The 14,662-nt window shown below is 39.1% G+C and overlaps 1 protein-coding gene across 1 annotated transcript in view; it reads right to left on the bottom strand.

Annotated features, from left to right (window-relative positions):
* ZMYND11 (zinc finger MYND-type containing 11) overlaps positions 1-14,662 on the bottom strand; it is a 157,671-nt gene that overhangs the window by 31,367 nt on the left and 111,642 nt on the right. The window contains exons 5-6 of the mRNA XM_065397685.1: positions 7,672-7,716; positions 4,668-4,829 (exon numbers count right to left, since the gene is read on the bottom strand). Of these exons, the coding sequence (XP_065253757.1) occupies positions 4,668-4,829; positions 7,672-7,716 (207 nt within the window). The remainder of the gene's footprint in view (positions 1-4,667; positions 4,830-7,671; positions 7,717-14,662) is intronic.

A 14,662-nucleotide genomic window follows, 5' to 3' on the forward strand; every position in this document is an offset into this window, starting at 1 on the left:
CCAGCAGCAGCAGGAGTTTGGGTGTGTGGGGGAGGGGGCTCAGGGCTAGGGCGCAGGAGGGGATAAGGGCTCTGAGCGGCGCTTACCTTGGGGGGGGGGGGGGCTCCCCAGAAGCGGCGACATGTCCCTGCCGCTCAGCTCCTAGCTGTGTACGCTGTCTCCGCCTGCAGGCACCGCCCCTGCAGCTCCCATTAGCCGTGGTTCCCAGCCAATGGGAGCTGCGGAGCCAGAGCTTGGGGCAGGGGCAGTGCGCGGAGCTAGGATCTGAGGGAGAGACATGTCGCTGCTTCCAGGGAGCCGCGAGGAGCTGAATAGGGAGCCTGCCCCTACATAGAGAATGCCTTCCATACCCCGTGAGCCAGGTAGTTACCTTTTAAACTCATGAAAACTCTTCTCTTCCACGATGCCCACAATAAATGAAACAATAATATTCTCCATTTTGGCTCTTCATCTCTCTTATTTTATATTAAACAAAATAATCTTGAGTGACCACAAATCAAACCTGAGTAACTGAATCATTGTACTGCTGTAACCATCATCCTTTTGTGCCTCTAACCTTCTGTACTGTACTCCCTCCACTCAACATACTATGTCTATGGGTAGATTGTTAACAATGAGGACACTATCTTTCTATATATTCCATGAACTGCTTCACACTACTGAGCACTAGAATATATAGAATATAGATCACCCTAGTATCTTAACCTCTCTGTGCTCATTACCCTGTATAAAGATGCTTACCTACTTCACTGAGCTGCTGCAAGTCATAATTGTTTGAAAGCTCTTGGATGAAAGATACAAACTATAATGATGAGCTGAACAAGAATGCACTAGGATCTAGATGAAGCCAAATCTCGCCCCAGGGTAGGTGTGTGGGTGTGAAAATGGGACATGTTACTTACTGCCTTGAACCATCCCTGCCTTTCCATCTTCTTTTTGTTTCTTAAGAAAATCTTAAAAAGGACATGATCACAGTTGGTAACACTCAAAAGCTGACCTGTTTTTATTTCTATTTATGAAGTCCATGTAAGTCTTTGCATGCATCAATTTTTCCAAAACAAATGATTCAGTACTTTTTCTGGTATTATTATTATTTTTAGTTCCCCTAATAGGTGCCAAACTAACAGCAGTGGAAAATGAAATTCTTCCTTTTATCCACCCAACAGGAAGCAACACCACTGCAATCTTCCCATATCCTCCACTGACTCACCATTCTGCTTTTACCATGTCCTGGAGGGACCATTTTGATACAGGTGAAAGGCTGTCTGATCTTCGCATCCATTTGATAGGTAATAACAGAGAAACCAGCTATCTACCAGAAACTGGGCTGAGAGCACTAACATAAAGCAATGATTAGTCAGCAGTCCGTGACAATTTCCAGTCACTACCAACCTGGACTGTATTTGAACCTATGCCTGACTCTGTACCCCCTTACCAATGCTGAAAGCTATGCAGTATTACCCCAAATATTCATATTGGTCTTTTAAAAACAAAAGGGCCAGAAGCTCAGCACTCAATGGAAAGAAAACAAATTTCAGAGCCAAGCTTCCAAGGAACTGTAATAAACATTGTGGAATGAAAAATATTTTAAAATTATGAAAAATCCTTGATAGTGTCCTTTGTAAAATGTTTCTGGAGCAAGCAGGTGGGCAAAATAAAGCTGCATTGGGTGACTGAAGTATCAAACCCAGCAACTGTGTGATGAACAGTCCAAAGACTGGGCAGCATTACATGGGAAACCTTTTAATAAGAATGAAGTGTTCTTAGATTATTTATCCAATATATTCTGTTTCAAAACACACTTTCCCTTCTCCTTTCTAAAGAGCTGTGAGAGCCTTGGATGTGAAAGATTCTGTGCAATGGCATTAGAGTGAAATATTATTAGACATGCATATTTTTTGTCCCAGCTAATATTTTTCTTGAATTTACTGCTGACAATGCGAAGTAAATCCCTCTGCCCTTTCACAAGATAGTTAAGCTCTGTTATGTCCTTTTGACATCAGCCAGGGCACTCTAAACTATTATGATTTTGAGGATGCGCTCTCTCTCTGTCTCTTTTAAAATAAAAGTAGACTAGAGAGTCACCTGCTGGAGATGGCCATAAAATACAGAACAGCTCCCAAACCTGTGGCCAGGTGTGTGGGACTGGATAGCAATTCAATCTCCCTCTTGCCTTCAGAGTCTGGGGAGGACCCACTAGTCCACTGCTGCAGAATTGAGGTGGGTGGAAAGCAAGTCTGGTTAAGCAGAAAGCAAGCAAGCAAGCAAGTACTGCTGTTGAGGGGGGGAAGTGGTATTCATACTACAAAATGGAAGTCTTTTGGGAAAGAGGTTGATAGTCACCTGTGGCCAGTGAGTGAGCTGCAAGGTCTCAGGGTCAGAAAATGAATGAATCACAAAGGCCAATAAATGTGTTCTAAAGGAGATAAAAAATGGACCAGTAGGCACAAGTGCACATCACTCATGGAAGAGAGGATGAGTTTCAAAATATTTTCTTCGAGGTAAATGTTTGTTTAAATCATCAGCATAAACTAATGGAATTCAAGATTCCAGGATTAAAGTAAAATATATCTCAAAACTGGCTGCCCCATCTGTTTGTATACATTGGATAGTGAACCAGATCCTCGGATGCAACAGTGGTCATATCACAGCAGATGAGAGGGGGAAGAAAATGGCTGTAAGTCATCTTTGTACTCTCCTGGTCCCCAGTTGTAACTTAAAACAACCTCAGTCTGGAGCAGAGTTTGGGATTTTGTCTAGTATATCTAATTTTAACTTCATCTGTGAGTTATGTGTGTGTTTGTTATGTGCATCAATAGTGATTTAAAAGATCTATTTAAAAATTCCAAGGTTGTAGAATTGCTTTGGGTTGCATTCCCCTGAGTGGTGAAATTAAATGCTAAGTAATGCAGAATATATTGTCTTCTACAGGCAAATGCCACACAAGTGCCATTTTTGGGATATACCTGTATGTTCATATGGAAAGTATAAACATGCTTTTATTTTGTATTACTCTTACTCATCTTTCCCTCCCGCTTCCTTTCTTTCCATTTCACTCCCTTATTTGTGCTGACTTAGTTACCTTACACTTCCAGAAGCCTGCAGCTCTCAGTCTGCCCTGACTCAATGAATCAGAAAGTGTTGCTTTTTACAATTAGCATCTGGATGATTGTCAAGTCACAAGTAAGAGAAATGTGCTTGACTTTTAAAAGAAGCAACCCTAATAACTATGTGGCCTCCAACAGCTTCTCTGCAGCATAAAGAGAGTAGGCACCCACATCCCTGGCAGCAGAGACCATCTCAGGGTTGGCTCACTGTACAAGATCTGGTTCCAAACATACATCTAGGGAATCTAATCTTGCTTTCAGCATCCCACTGCCACAGAGCAAATAGTAATGTTGAATGCTTTCTGCACCAGTAGTTCCTCTTTTAAGAATTCAGATGTAGTTTTCCCTCCACTTAATTAAGGCTCAGAATGTGCCCTTTGCCCCACTCCTTGAGCGTATGCAGGAATACTAACAGTAAGGGGATGCAATTGGCTAATTCAAGGCCAGGTGCCAACGAACAATAGCATGGCTTGGCTGTTTAGTTTTGCCTAATGGCATGTAGACAACATCCCTGCCCATTCCTGTAGTGCACTCTCCTCCCACAATGCTCAAAAGGACAAAACCTTGAAAAGAAAAGTAATATGTAGAGGCTGTGGGTGAAATCCTGGCTCTACTGAAGCCAATGGGAACACTCTCCCTGACTTCAATAGGGCCAGGATTTCATCCCATATTTTTGAAAGCTGCCCTAGTATGCCTCTGATTTTTATAATGTATAATTTTATTCCAATAAAGTAAAAGCCTTAATAACATGATCATTAAACTGCAAACATTCACATTATGGTTCAGAAAAATACACTATATTTAAAATGACTATCAATAAAATAAATAGCATCTTGAGCAGTATTTTATATGCTCATTTCCATAATAAACTGAATCACACATTACACTCATACATACACACTTTTCTACATACACTCCAAACACAGTATACTGTAGGCATTCATATAAGGTTAATGGGGAAAAATAGAATTATGAAATCTACCTAAATACCTACCTGACTATTTCATTTGGTCTTTCCCAAAAGATATAGTTTTCATTTCCATTCCCTCTTCCCACAGATCATTTATCAACAATAGCAGAAGCTACCTCAGGATCTGATAGAAGTGGACAGGGTGCAATTCAAAATATTTAATGGGCACAAAAGGGGTAGTATCGAAGATATAGAAGTTTTGTCTAAATACAGAGAAACCTTCCTATAAGGAGTTTCTAGGAAGTGTATGGATTATATACTTCACAGCAAGATGCTTACACAGAATGAATTTACTTCTTAGTGCTGAAAACCACATTAGCATTCAGAAATACCAGAAAAGCTTATAGTGATGAAGCATTATATTTGTCTGTTTAAGTGTTATACAAACTTCCTTCAAAGGATCTTCAAAAAAGTAGTCATCTATATGCACAGTATTTTGGAATCTTTGTACAGGTACACTATGTATGTATCATTGTTTCGATAGGCAATACTTAATCCATTAACCTGGCCAGACCATCTGTGCCACCTTAATGAAACTATTAATGAATATCAACCCTCTAATCAGCACATTAAAGCTCATAGATACTCACCCTGCAAACTGGGCACTGCCAGTGACTACTGCTGTCTCTAAGCCTGAACTCATCAGACAAACACTTGGAATGATACACACGAAAACACAGGTCACATATCAACACCTCTCCAGGCAAATGGCATTCAAAACAATACCAGTCATGATTTTCTGTTTCCCAGTCCTACAAAAAATACAAAATAATTTGGTATGATATTGTCATTATCTGCAGCAACTAAGAACAAAATTGATACTTCTTAAAGTCCAGCAGCAGTTAGACATTATAAACATTTAAAGAAGTGTACTGTACCTCATTTGTGTTTAAAAACCAGGAATAAAAACCTACATACTAAAAGAACTTCATTAATGTAACACGCTATTCTTAAACATAATATGAATACTAGCCTTTATTTCTTTTAATGTCTGGTTAGTAACACAAACCCAAATATGAGCTATGTCCCAAACTATACATTAAAAATCTCCATAATAAAAATATTTTTTTTGGTTCTAGTCTTGTATGATATAACCTAGTAACCTTTTTTTTAATATACTTAATTGTTAGACTACCCAACAAACATTTGTGCTTAACAAATTGCAGATCAGTGTTCTCTTTTCCCTTTCCAAAGATGTGGTGTATTTTCTAACATAAATTACTGAAGTGTGGTGCCTAACAGTCTTCTACACTATTAGAAATGACAAGTTTTCAGTTCTAAAGTGTGAATTACAAAGCATAAATAAAATGATGAACCTATTAGTTAAATAAAAATTTCTGACGAGCCATCCCCATAAAATTCAGAAAGAAAAAAGTTTTATCTGCAGTGCTGGACATTACTAGGATTATTCCTGGAGTACTGCCTGGAAGACAAAAATGTGATTCTACTGATACACAGATTTGTTTTGATACATTTTTCCTTGAAAATGTAGCCTCAACTGCCAAATTCTGACCTCTGATACATGTGTGTAATCCTCACTGACGTCAATGAGAGGAGCATGCATGTGACTGGAGCCAGAATTTAGCCCCAGGAGTCTACAATACTAAAATAGACAGAATTTCTAGTGGTCCCCATTAAATGTTTACATTTGCCAATGTTATCTGAAATGCACAGTTTCCCCTATACTTATAACAGAAAATAACTTCCAAAGCTCAGATATCACTCTGATTCCTTTCAATGGCAAACACTGCACTTTTCAATTGATTTTCATTTCTTTGAAAGAATTACTCTGATTAATTCTGACCAAATGATTTTTACCCTCAGCTTGTGGAGGTGGTGCTAGTATTGCCCATCAACTGTTGGAAAAGATGTTCTCACCACATCTAGTCCGACCAAGGCTGATCCAGAGTCCTGAGAATCCTCACTTCATTTCTCCATGCCTGGGAACTACTGTCACTTTATTCCTTGCATGTGAGTGACCTCCTCCAACACAGCATCTCCACTGTTGCTGAGTAGGAGATGTTTATACAGCAAGTGGCAGTTATTGCCTTGTCCCTGAAGAATTACTGTATTGTCTCCATGACCCACCTGAGTAGAAAACACCTTGGACGCAATGGTGATCCCAAACCCAGGTCTCCTACACCCCAGAACACATAGTATTAATGCCAAAATAACAGGACAGTAGTTTTTTTAACCTTCATCAAATTCTCTTTGAACTCAGAACCTTGGGGATGAAAATATTAATATGTTGCCCATATCTGTAGCTCAGGATGTAATAAGACTTTTGTCTTTTTTACTCACTGGATCTAATTTTCAAAATTTGTGGACTTCAGCTCTGATAAATTAGCTTTTGTTATGATGTCTACACACAGTACACTCACTATACCAAGCCCCTCCCAGCAAAGTACAATAGCAATATACTTCAGAGTATTTGATTTGCTACTACACTAACAAAGAGATATCAAAATGAAACAACAATTTGGGTACATTTTCCATTTCCTATAATACTATTCCTCTTTATGTAACTTTGCAAAACTTCATCCATAGCAAGAAGGCCAGCTAAGGAAGAGAGAGAATTAGCTTTTGATCAAAGATTTTCCTAAATAAAAATCAAGATGACTCAAGTCCATTTGCTGTGGCTACTGATGGGAAGGTACTTTACCACAGGATTAGGTAGTTCACAATATTGAAAGAACTAAATACTTTAGTATATTCCAGATGTGCCATTTATGTGGAAATATACTGCCAGTTGAATGCAAGATTTTATGACCATGGTCAAATACACTTGCTGGGAAGAAAAAGGATATGGCCAAGCCAAAAATCATGTCTGACCTTAAATAAAACAGCGGCAGACCGTTGAATTCCCACTGTAGGGTTTTAAAAACAAATCTCTCTGTACTTTTCGTCCTTTTTAGAAGGTATTTTCAGTTAATTGAAGTACATAAGGTGCATGTATTTATAAAATAAAACTCATTTTTATGCACAGTATTCATTATTTTAAAAACAAATAAATAAAAGGCAAAATATCCCTTGTGAAAAATACACTATTGGCTTCAACAGTCAAGTTACAAAAATAAATTCTCCTCTAACAGCAGTGAAACCTCATTTTCTTCAGTTGGTTTGTATGGCAGTAAATGGAAGCAGATTCTGGCCCCCAACATATTTCCCTTGCAGGAAACTAGAGTTATTTAAATAAAGTCTGACGGCCTATGTTCTTGTCACAACAGGTACAAGTTCTTAAAATAGAGTCAAGAACAAACATAGCTAAGTCTGCATTTACAAAGTTTACCACCAGGTGTCATCACCCACTACGAAAATGACTGATTAAAGGGCCACCATTGCAAGTATACATCTTGAAGTTTAACACGTGAGTAACCACTTCCAGTGCCACAGAGAAAAATAAATGAAACGATAAGTACACAGTTTTGGCTAAACTCAGATCTGGAAGTGATAAGGATGATGATGGTGTGATAAATAAAATAACTCTAAAAATAAGATGCAGTAATCTAAACTATCCTAATGAAAGAGAAATGTAGCAGAAAATAACAGAAAATATAACAGAATTTAAGACCACATAGTGCAAAAGTTGTTCACCTTGTTTTTTGCTGTTGTCCGGGAGAAAGGCTGCATACTGTAGGCCTTTCAAAATAAAAAAACAAAACATCTTGGTATCTATACTGTAATCCATCTTATAATCAGGATATATACAGTCTAGAAGTAATTCAAACATGGTGATGGGGAAATCATATAGTCGCTTCTACCATCTGTTTGCATACATTTCCTCCTATAAATTTTGCATACTACCTTATCTACTAGCATTTTCATCACATTTTAGTGTGCTACCAAAAACTGTCCCATGCACTTACACTACTTTAGGGGGGGAAAAAACAAAAAACAGAAAACAAAACAAAACATAAAACCCCCAAACCCAGCAGCATGTAAACTCTGACATCTCCAAAAATGTTAGAGGAACTAAAATGAGCACTCAGATATGAAAACCAAATGGGCATGGGGAAAAACATGGCTGTCACATCATATAATTTACTGTACTGGTGTCAATTCTTTGGCAAATTAGGGAAATGCCTTATTTACTGTGTATTATCAGCAGTTGTACTGTCGCTTTACAAATAACATTCATAGTCCTTTTGATCTGCTTATGAAATACAAGATGATACAAATTCATGGGGGCCATTTGGAATGAACCAGGACTCCACTGCAACTACACAATTTGCTAATATATTTTTTTCTTATGAGTAGCAAGGGAAACCTCCTGGGTCATTGCACTAACAGAAAAAGGGAATCCCCATCCAGCAGCTGCCCCACTGCTCAAGTTCACTAGTTTACTGGCACCCAGTGACTGGCCACAGCCCCCAAGAGGGAGCTGATTTGGCAGTAAAGTTACATAGCTTAGATATAACATAACATAAGCTCATTTTATTCAGCTGTTCCTTGACTTGTAGATGCATGCATTAGGAGGATAGCAAATGTGTACATTGTAGGCTGTATTTAACAGGCAAAGATTATATTATGCTATGCAGAATTGGATGGGATGGTGTGGCGTTCTGTTACTCTCTTGCATTGATATTTTATATTAAAATCAATTGAATTCTACATCATAAAGGTGACTTTGCACTGAAGTCAACAGGACTTGAGTGTGCTCAGCACCTTGAAGGGAGGCAATCTCAGCAACATGCAGAATTTGGCACAAGGGACAACCAACGGGTAGATTCACTTTCATGTGTTCTGTCTTCCATAAGTTTTGGTGTCTTTCTTAATGCAAATACCTAAATTTACACCTGCACCCCAGAAAAATAACATGGGACAAAAAATGTCAGGCTATCCAGAACATTTGACATTTTAAATATAGATAAACTCAAGGGAACAGAGTGAGTCAGCATGCCTTAGCCTTTTCTATTGAATAAAGTATATATTTGTTGTCATGGTGAGAATAAATTTCAGTGTATGAAGAAAATGTTCATTATAAGGCAAATGTACACGGGAGAGAAATGCCTGTTCATTACTAAAGGCGATTTACTTAGTTATAACTGAAATAGGTAATCTGTAATTTGGATAATGTGTCAGTCTGCAGTATAATTAACATACCATTAAGTAGGAGATGTGTAGTATATATTGACAGTAAAATTAACAGTAACCAGGCATCACCATTGTAACTATTAGACCACTTCCATATATTAGTGAGGGAAGAGAAACAGCAGTCATAATTACAGCAAAAAGTGTATAAAACAAAACAATGAATTAATACAAAAGGCACAGAACTAGTATTTAGTCATAATCACTCTGGTGCTAAGCTTTTATATGAAGCTGTAATAAGAAAATAAATGTGTGGTTACCCCATTCTGTAGAGATTTTTGTCAAAAGGGGTCACCTCTCCTTTACATAACCAGTATATTTTATTAACATTGGTAATTTCTTACCTGTTAATTTGATTTCCCCAAGTCCTTTAATGTTAGTTCAGACAACAGGTACAAGTGAGTCAATCAGCAAATGGAATGGGGGGAGGGGGAAAGCAAAGCTCTAATGATGAAACTTCCCTAGAAAGGGACCCTGCTGGTTGATCCTGCTCTGTTACAGACTTCCCAAGCCATACAAATTATTGCTACCCCTTTTGACCCAAGCGGTTAGTAAAACTGAGGGGTCTTGCTGACTGTTTCCATTATGAAGAGAAATTGATGATGGAGTCAGATATTTCTTTGATACACTCCTGTTTATTTAAAAAGAAGGTCTGTTTCCCTAAACACAGTAGGAATCAAACAACAGGAGACAGTTTCTTTGCTTGCAGGTCCAAGCGTCTTTCCAGCCAGCACTCTACCCAAAAGCTCGCTCCCTTGGCTTTTCTTTGAGATTACGCTACAAGTGCTTCTCTAGCTGTCTCTGGAGATTTCTTGCTGCCTTCTTTGTGTTCTTGGTGTTTCTATGGTGTTTCTGCTGCTTTCCCTCATACACACAGCTCCCTCAAACAACACCCATTCAGCCCCTACTCCATCCACATAGTTCAGATTCCTGACTGGTCTTGCATGTGACCTGAGTTTTGGGTGGTAGTTCCTATTGTTCAAGCTATCTACTTCATAAAGGAGTTTAATTGCTTTTTATTAGGGCTGTCAAGCGATTAAAAAAATAATCGCGATTAATCGCACTGTTGAACAATAATAGAATGCCCATTTATTTAAATATTTTTGGATGTTTTCTACATTTTCAAATATATCGATTTAAATTTCAACACAGAATACAAAGTATACAGTGCTCACTTTATATTTATTTTTTATTATAAATATTTGCACTGTAAAATTTAAAAAAATAGTATTTTTCAATTCACTTAATGCAAGTACTGTAGTGCAATCTCTTTACCATGAAAGTTTAATTTACAAATGTAGAATTATGCACAAAAAATAACTGCATTCAAGAATAAAACAATGTAAAACTTTAGAGCCTACAAGTCCAATCAGTCTTCTTGTTCAGCCAATCGCTCAGACAAACAAGTTTGTTTACATATGCAGGAGACAATGCTGTCCGCTTCTTGTTTACAATGTCACCTGAAAGTGAGAACAGGCATTTGCATGGCACTGTTGTAGCCAGCGTTGCAAGATATTTACACGCCAGATGCACTAAAGGTTCATATGTCCCTTCATACTTCAACCACCATTCCAGGGGACATGCATCCATGCTGATGATGGATTCTGCTCGATAATGATCCAAAGCAGAGTGGACCAATGAATGTTCATTTTCATCATGTGAGTCAGATGCCACCAGCAGAAGGTTGATTTTCTTTTTTGGTGGTTTGGGTTCTGTAGTTTCTGCATCGGAGTGTTGCTCTTTTAAGACTTCTGAAAGCATGCTCCACACCTCATCTCTCTCAGATTTTGGAAGGCACTTCAGATTCTTAAATCTTGGGTCGAGTGCTGTAGCTATCTTTAGAAATCTCACATTAGTACCTTCTTTGCATTTTGTCAAATCTGCAGTGAAAGTGTTTTTAAAACGAACAACATGCTGGGTCATCATCCAAGACTGCTATAACATGACATATATGGCAGAAAACAGGTAACACAGAGCAGGAGACATACAATTCTCCCCCAAGGAGTTCAGTCACAAATTTAATTAACGCATTATTTTTTTAACGCACGTCATCAGCATGGAAGCATGTCCTCCAGAATGGTGGCAAAGGCATGAAGGGGCATATGAATGTTTAGCATATCTGGCATGTAAATACCTTGCAATGCTGGCTACAGAAGTGCCATGCGAATACCTGTTCTCACTTTCAGGTGACACTGTAAATAAGAAGCGGGCAGCATTATCTCCCGTAAATGTAAACAAACTTATTTGTCTTAGCGATTAGCTGAACAAGAAGTAGGACTGAGTGGACTTGTAGAATCTAACGTTTTACATTGTTTTGTTTTTGAGTGCAGTTATGTAACAAAAAATATATATACATTTGTAAGTTGCACTTTCACGATAAAGAGATTGTACTACAGTGCTTGTATGAGGTGAATTGAAAAATACTATCTTTTTATCATTTTTACAGTGCAAATATTTGTAATAAAAATAATATAAAGTGAGCACTGTACACTTTGTATTCTGTGTTGTAGCTGAAATGGATATATTTGAAAATGTAGAAAAACATCCAAAATATTTAATAAATTTCAATTGGTATTTTATTGTTTAACAGTGCGATTAAAGCTGTGATTAATTTTTTGAGTTAACTGCAAATGATCGACAGCCCGACTTTTTATATTTATCCTGAATCAAGGGTAGCTGCTATACCCACCAGCTTCAGTAAGGTTTCACCCAGCCTCTAGCATAATATTATATTAAGATGCATCACTCCCAGAAATGTATGGAGTCACAGCTCCACAAACATAGTAAAAACTGAGTAAGGTATCTGGACTGGCACAGAGGAAAAGGAAGAAACCAAGATGCTCATTTTCAGAACAAGTACATAAATGGCAGAGCCATGTAACAGTCATTAATGTCAACCAAAGTCACCTGGTTACACCCTTATGCACCAGTTTGAAAAATCTATTCTCAAATCAGCACGTAACTATCATTTCCCAAAGTCCCTCAAACCAGCACAGACAACCCATGGGATATAAGAACTCCAACACCAGACTCCAACTCCAAGACAGACAGAGTGGGTACCAATTTTCAAGAAGAAATGAGACACTAACAAATTACAACATGCAGGATTGACCTACTAAAAGCAGAGTTTCCAAAGCTAAGAAAAGCAGTACAGATGCTCAAGGAGATGTCTTACACAGTTTTACAGAGAAAACACCTCCTCTTTTAGCTGAAGGGGTAGAGATGGATGTTCTAGAACGATTCATGATAGAAGGAAGAACTTCCCAGCAGTGTGTGCTTCCTTCACACAGTCTCAAGTCCAACATGGCACTGAAACATTAGAGGCTGTTGTGAATGTGTGCAGGCACTTTCTTTCCAATGTTGTGGGAATGGATACAATAAGGAAATGAAACGCTCTTGAACCAAATGGAAAGGGGAAATAATCTGGAAAGGAAATGGAGAATAGGCTTTCTTTTTACTGTACTATATATCGTGATGAGGATCCCTGCACAGGAGGTCTCAATATTCCCCCACTTTACTGGAAGAATGGATGGCCCCTGGAAAGGCAGTTTTAATGCTGAAGGCTTTCCTTGAGACCCCTCTCATGGGTTCAGAAGGAGCACTTGTGTATGTGGTTAGCTCCATGCTAAGGTCCTGCATGCCTAAAAGGGAGTGGGTCTTGGCTTTAGTGTATCAGCAATTCTAAAATATCTCACCCATCAGGTAGGAATTCACAGAGTTCTACCATGCTTCTTAAGGCCAAAATGACTGATGCTTGGATATTCTGGAAGCTGGTGTTCAAGCCTTTAACCAGCCCATCCTCAAAGGCATGTAAGTCAGGAATGTCACATCTAAAAGGATTTAACTTCCTGTCCCGACACAGGTCCATGAAAATGCTCTGGGTTCAGCATTTGCAACAGCATGAAATCACCCACTTGGGAAATCTCTTTCTCTTCAGGTACACTAGACTTATGTGGCTGAGATCCCTCTAATAAATTGAGTCAGAAGGTCTTACATGATGGAAAGACAGAGAGTGATCTAGAGTGAGATTCAACAGCTCCAGAAGCCCAGACCTCTCGGCTTGAACTTGACTTGACACTTGGCCTGAACTTCATAGTTTTCCGAAAGGCTTTGCCAATCAGGGGAAGGAGGTGAAAGATACGTGCTAAGTTGAGGTTCCAAGAGTGAGTGAGAGCATTCACACTTCAAGTTACCAAATATGAAGAACATCTCTACTTTCCCATTTAACTAGGAGGCCATATGGAAAGTTTCCACCACAAGTTGACTGCTGCAGACACCATTTCCATGATTAGATCTGGCTTCAGATCAGCCAGTCCCACCCAAGACTTCAGATTCCAGAGAACAGAGATGGCTTAGACAAAACAGGAAATTCCTTTCAACCCCCACCAGATAGCAGCCATGTGACACACTGTACCCTAAGTGGGCCCTCCCCAGAAAAGATCCTGTCCCGCGTGGCCACCATCCAGTCAGACCAATGGCTAAGAAGCCAAAATAAGAATAAGAACATGCCTACAGTAATAGTTCTAGACATGTCAGTAAGGTAGCGAGGCACATGCAACTGAAAGCACACCCAAGCTGCAACCAAGGTTGCCAGAATCAAAGAGTTGGCTTATGCTTTCACTTTCTCTATTTAAGCTCCAAAAGGACAATTGTACTTAGCTGAGAACTAAACTTGGCCCCAAAGTGGAGGGAAGTCTAGTTACAATCTAGCATCAGGAAAGAGAGTCTAAAGAAGACTGCATCCTGCTGAACAACAGGCTCAATCCCATTCTGCCCCATTCTGTAGAGAGCAGTAACGAGAATTACTTGTACATTAGTGGAGGTGCAGGCTGCTATAGCCAGTCCAACAGGAAGGCTTGAACTGCCAGTGCCGGCTCACTGCGAAAACTTGAAGCAGTTCCTATAGGCTTGGCAAGTAGGATGGTCTCTGCTTCATCCAAGGCCATTTAAAACAGGTCAGAACTAGAGTCCTCTTTTCTCAGAAATTGATCCCTGCAAGTGTGACATGGCAAGAAATCATACTACCTTAGCCTCACGCATTTGGCCTAACGATCAGTCTTTTGTGGGTTACCTCAGACTCTCAGAATTGCCTTGAAAATCTCAGGGCTTTTGACAATGCTACAGCAATTGGTCATAGTAGCTGTGAAAGTGATGGTAAAGAAAGCAGAGGGAGATTAAAGAAATTGATTTTGTGCCGGCTTACTTGAGACTGAAAGTTATCTGAAGTCACTTTGAATAAGTAACATTATTTTCCAGATACAAATATATGATTTCAATAATTATTGCAAATGTCAGAAAAGCCCAGAAGTGAGTTAGCAAGACTGGATGCATGAGGAAAATCTCATGGTTTTCAGTTTCCTATTACATGCTTGAAACACTACGGCTAGCGAGCTGCCTCCCCCCCAAAAGCACTCTCCACTAAACTAACACACACTGACAAGAAGGAAAAGGTGTAAGGGGAAGTGGTCTGGAGGTGCGGAGAGAGGGCTGAAAA

This window comes from Emys orbicularis, chromosome 2 (genome assembly GCF_028017835.1).
Source record: "Emys orbicularis isolate rEmyOrb1 chromosome 2, rEmyOrb1.hap1, whole genome shotgun sequence".
Taxonomy (NCBI): Eukaryota; Metazoa; Chordata; order Testudines; family Emydidae; genus Emys; species Emys orbicularis.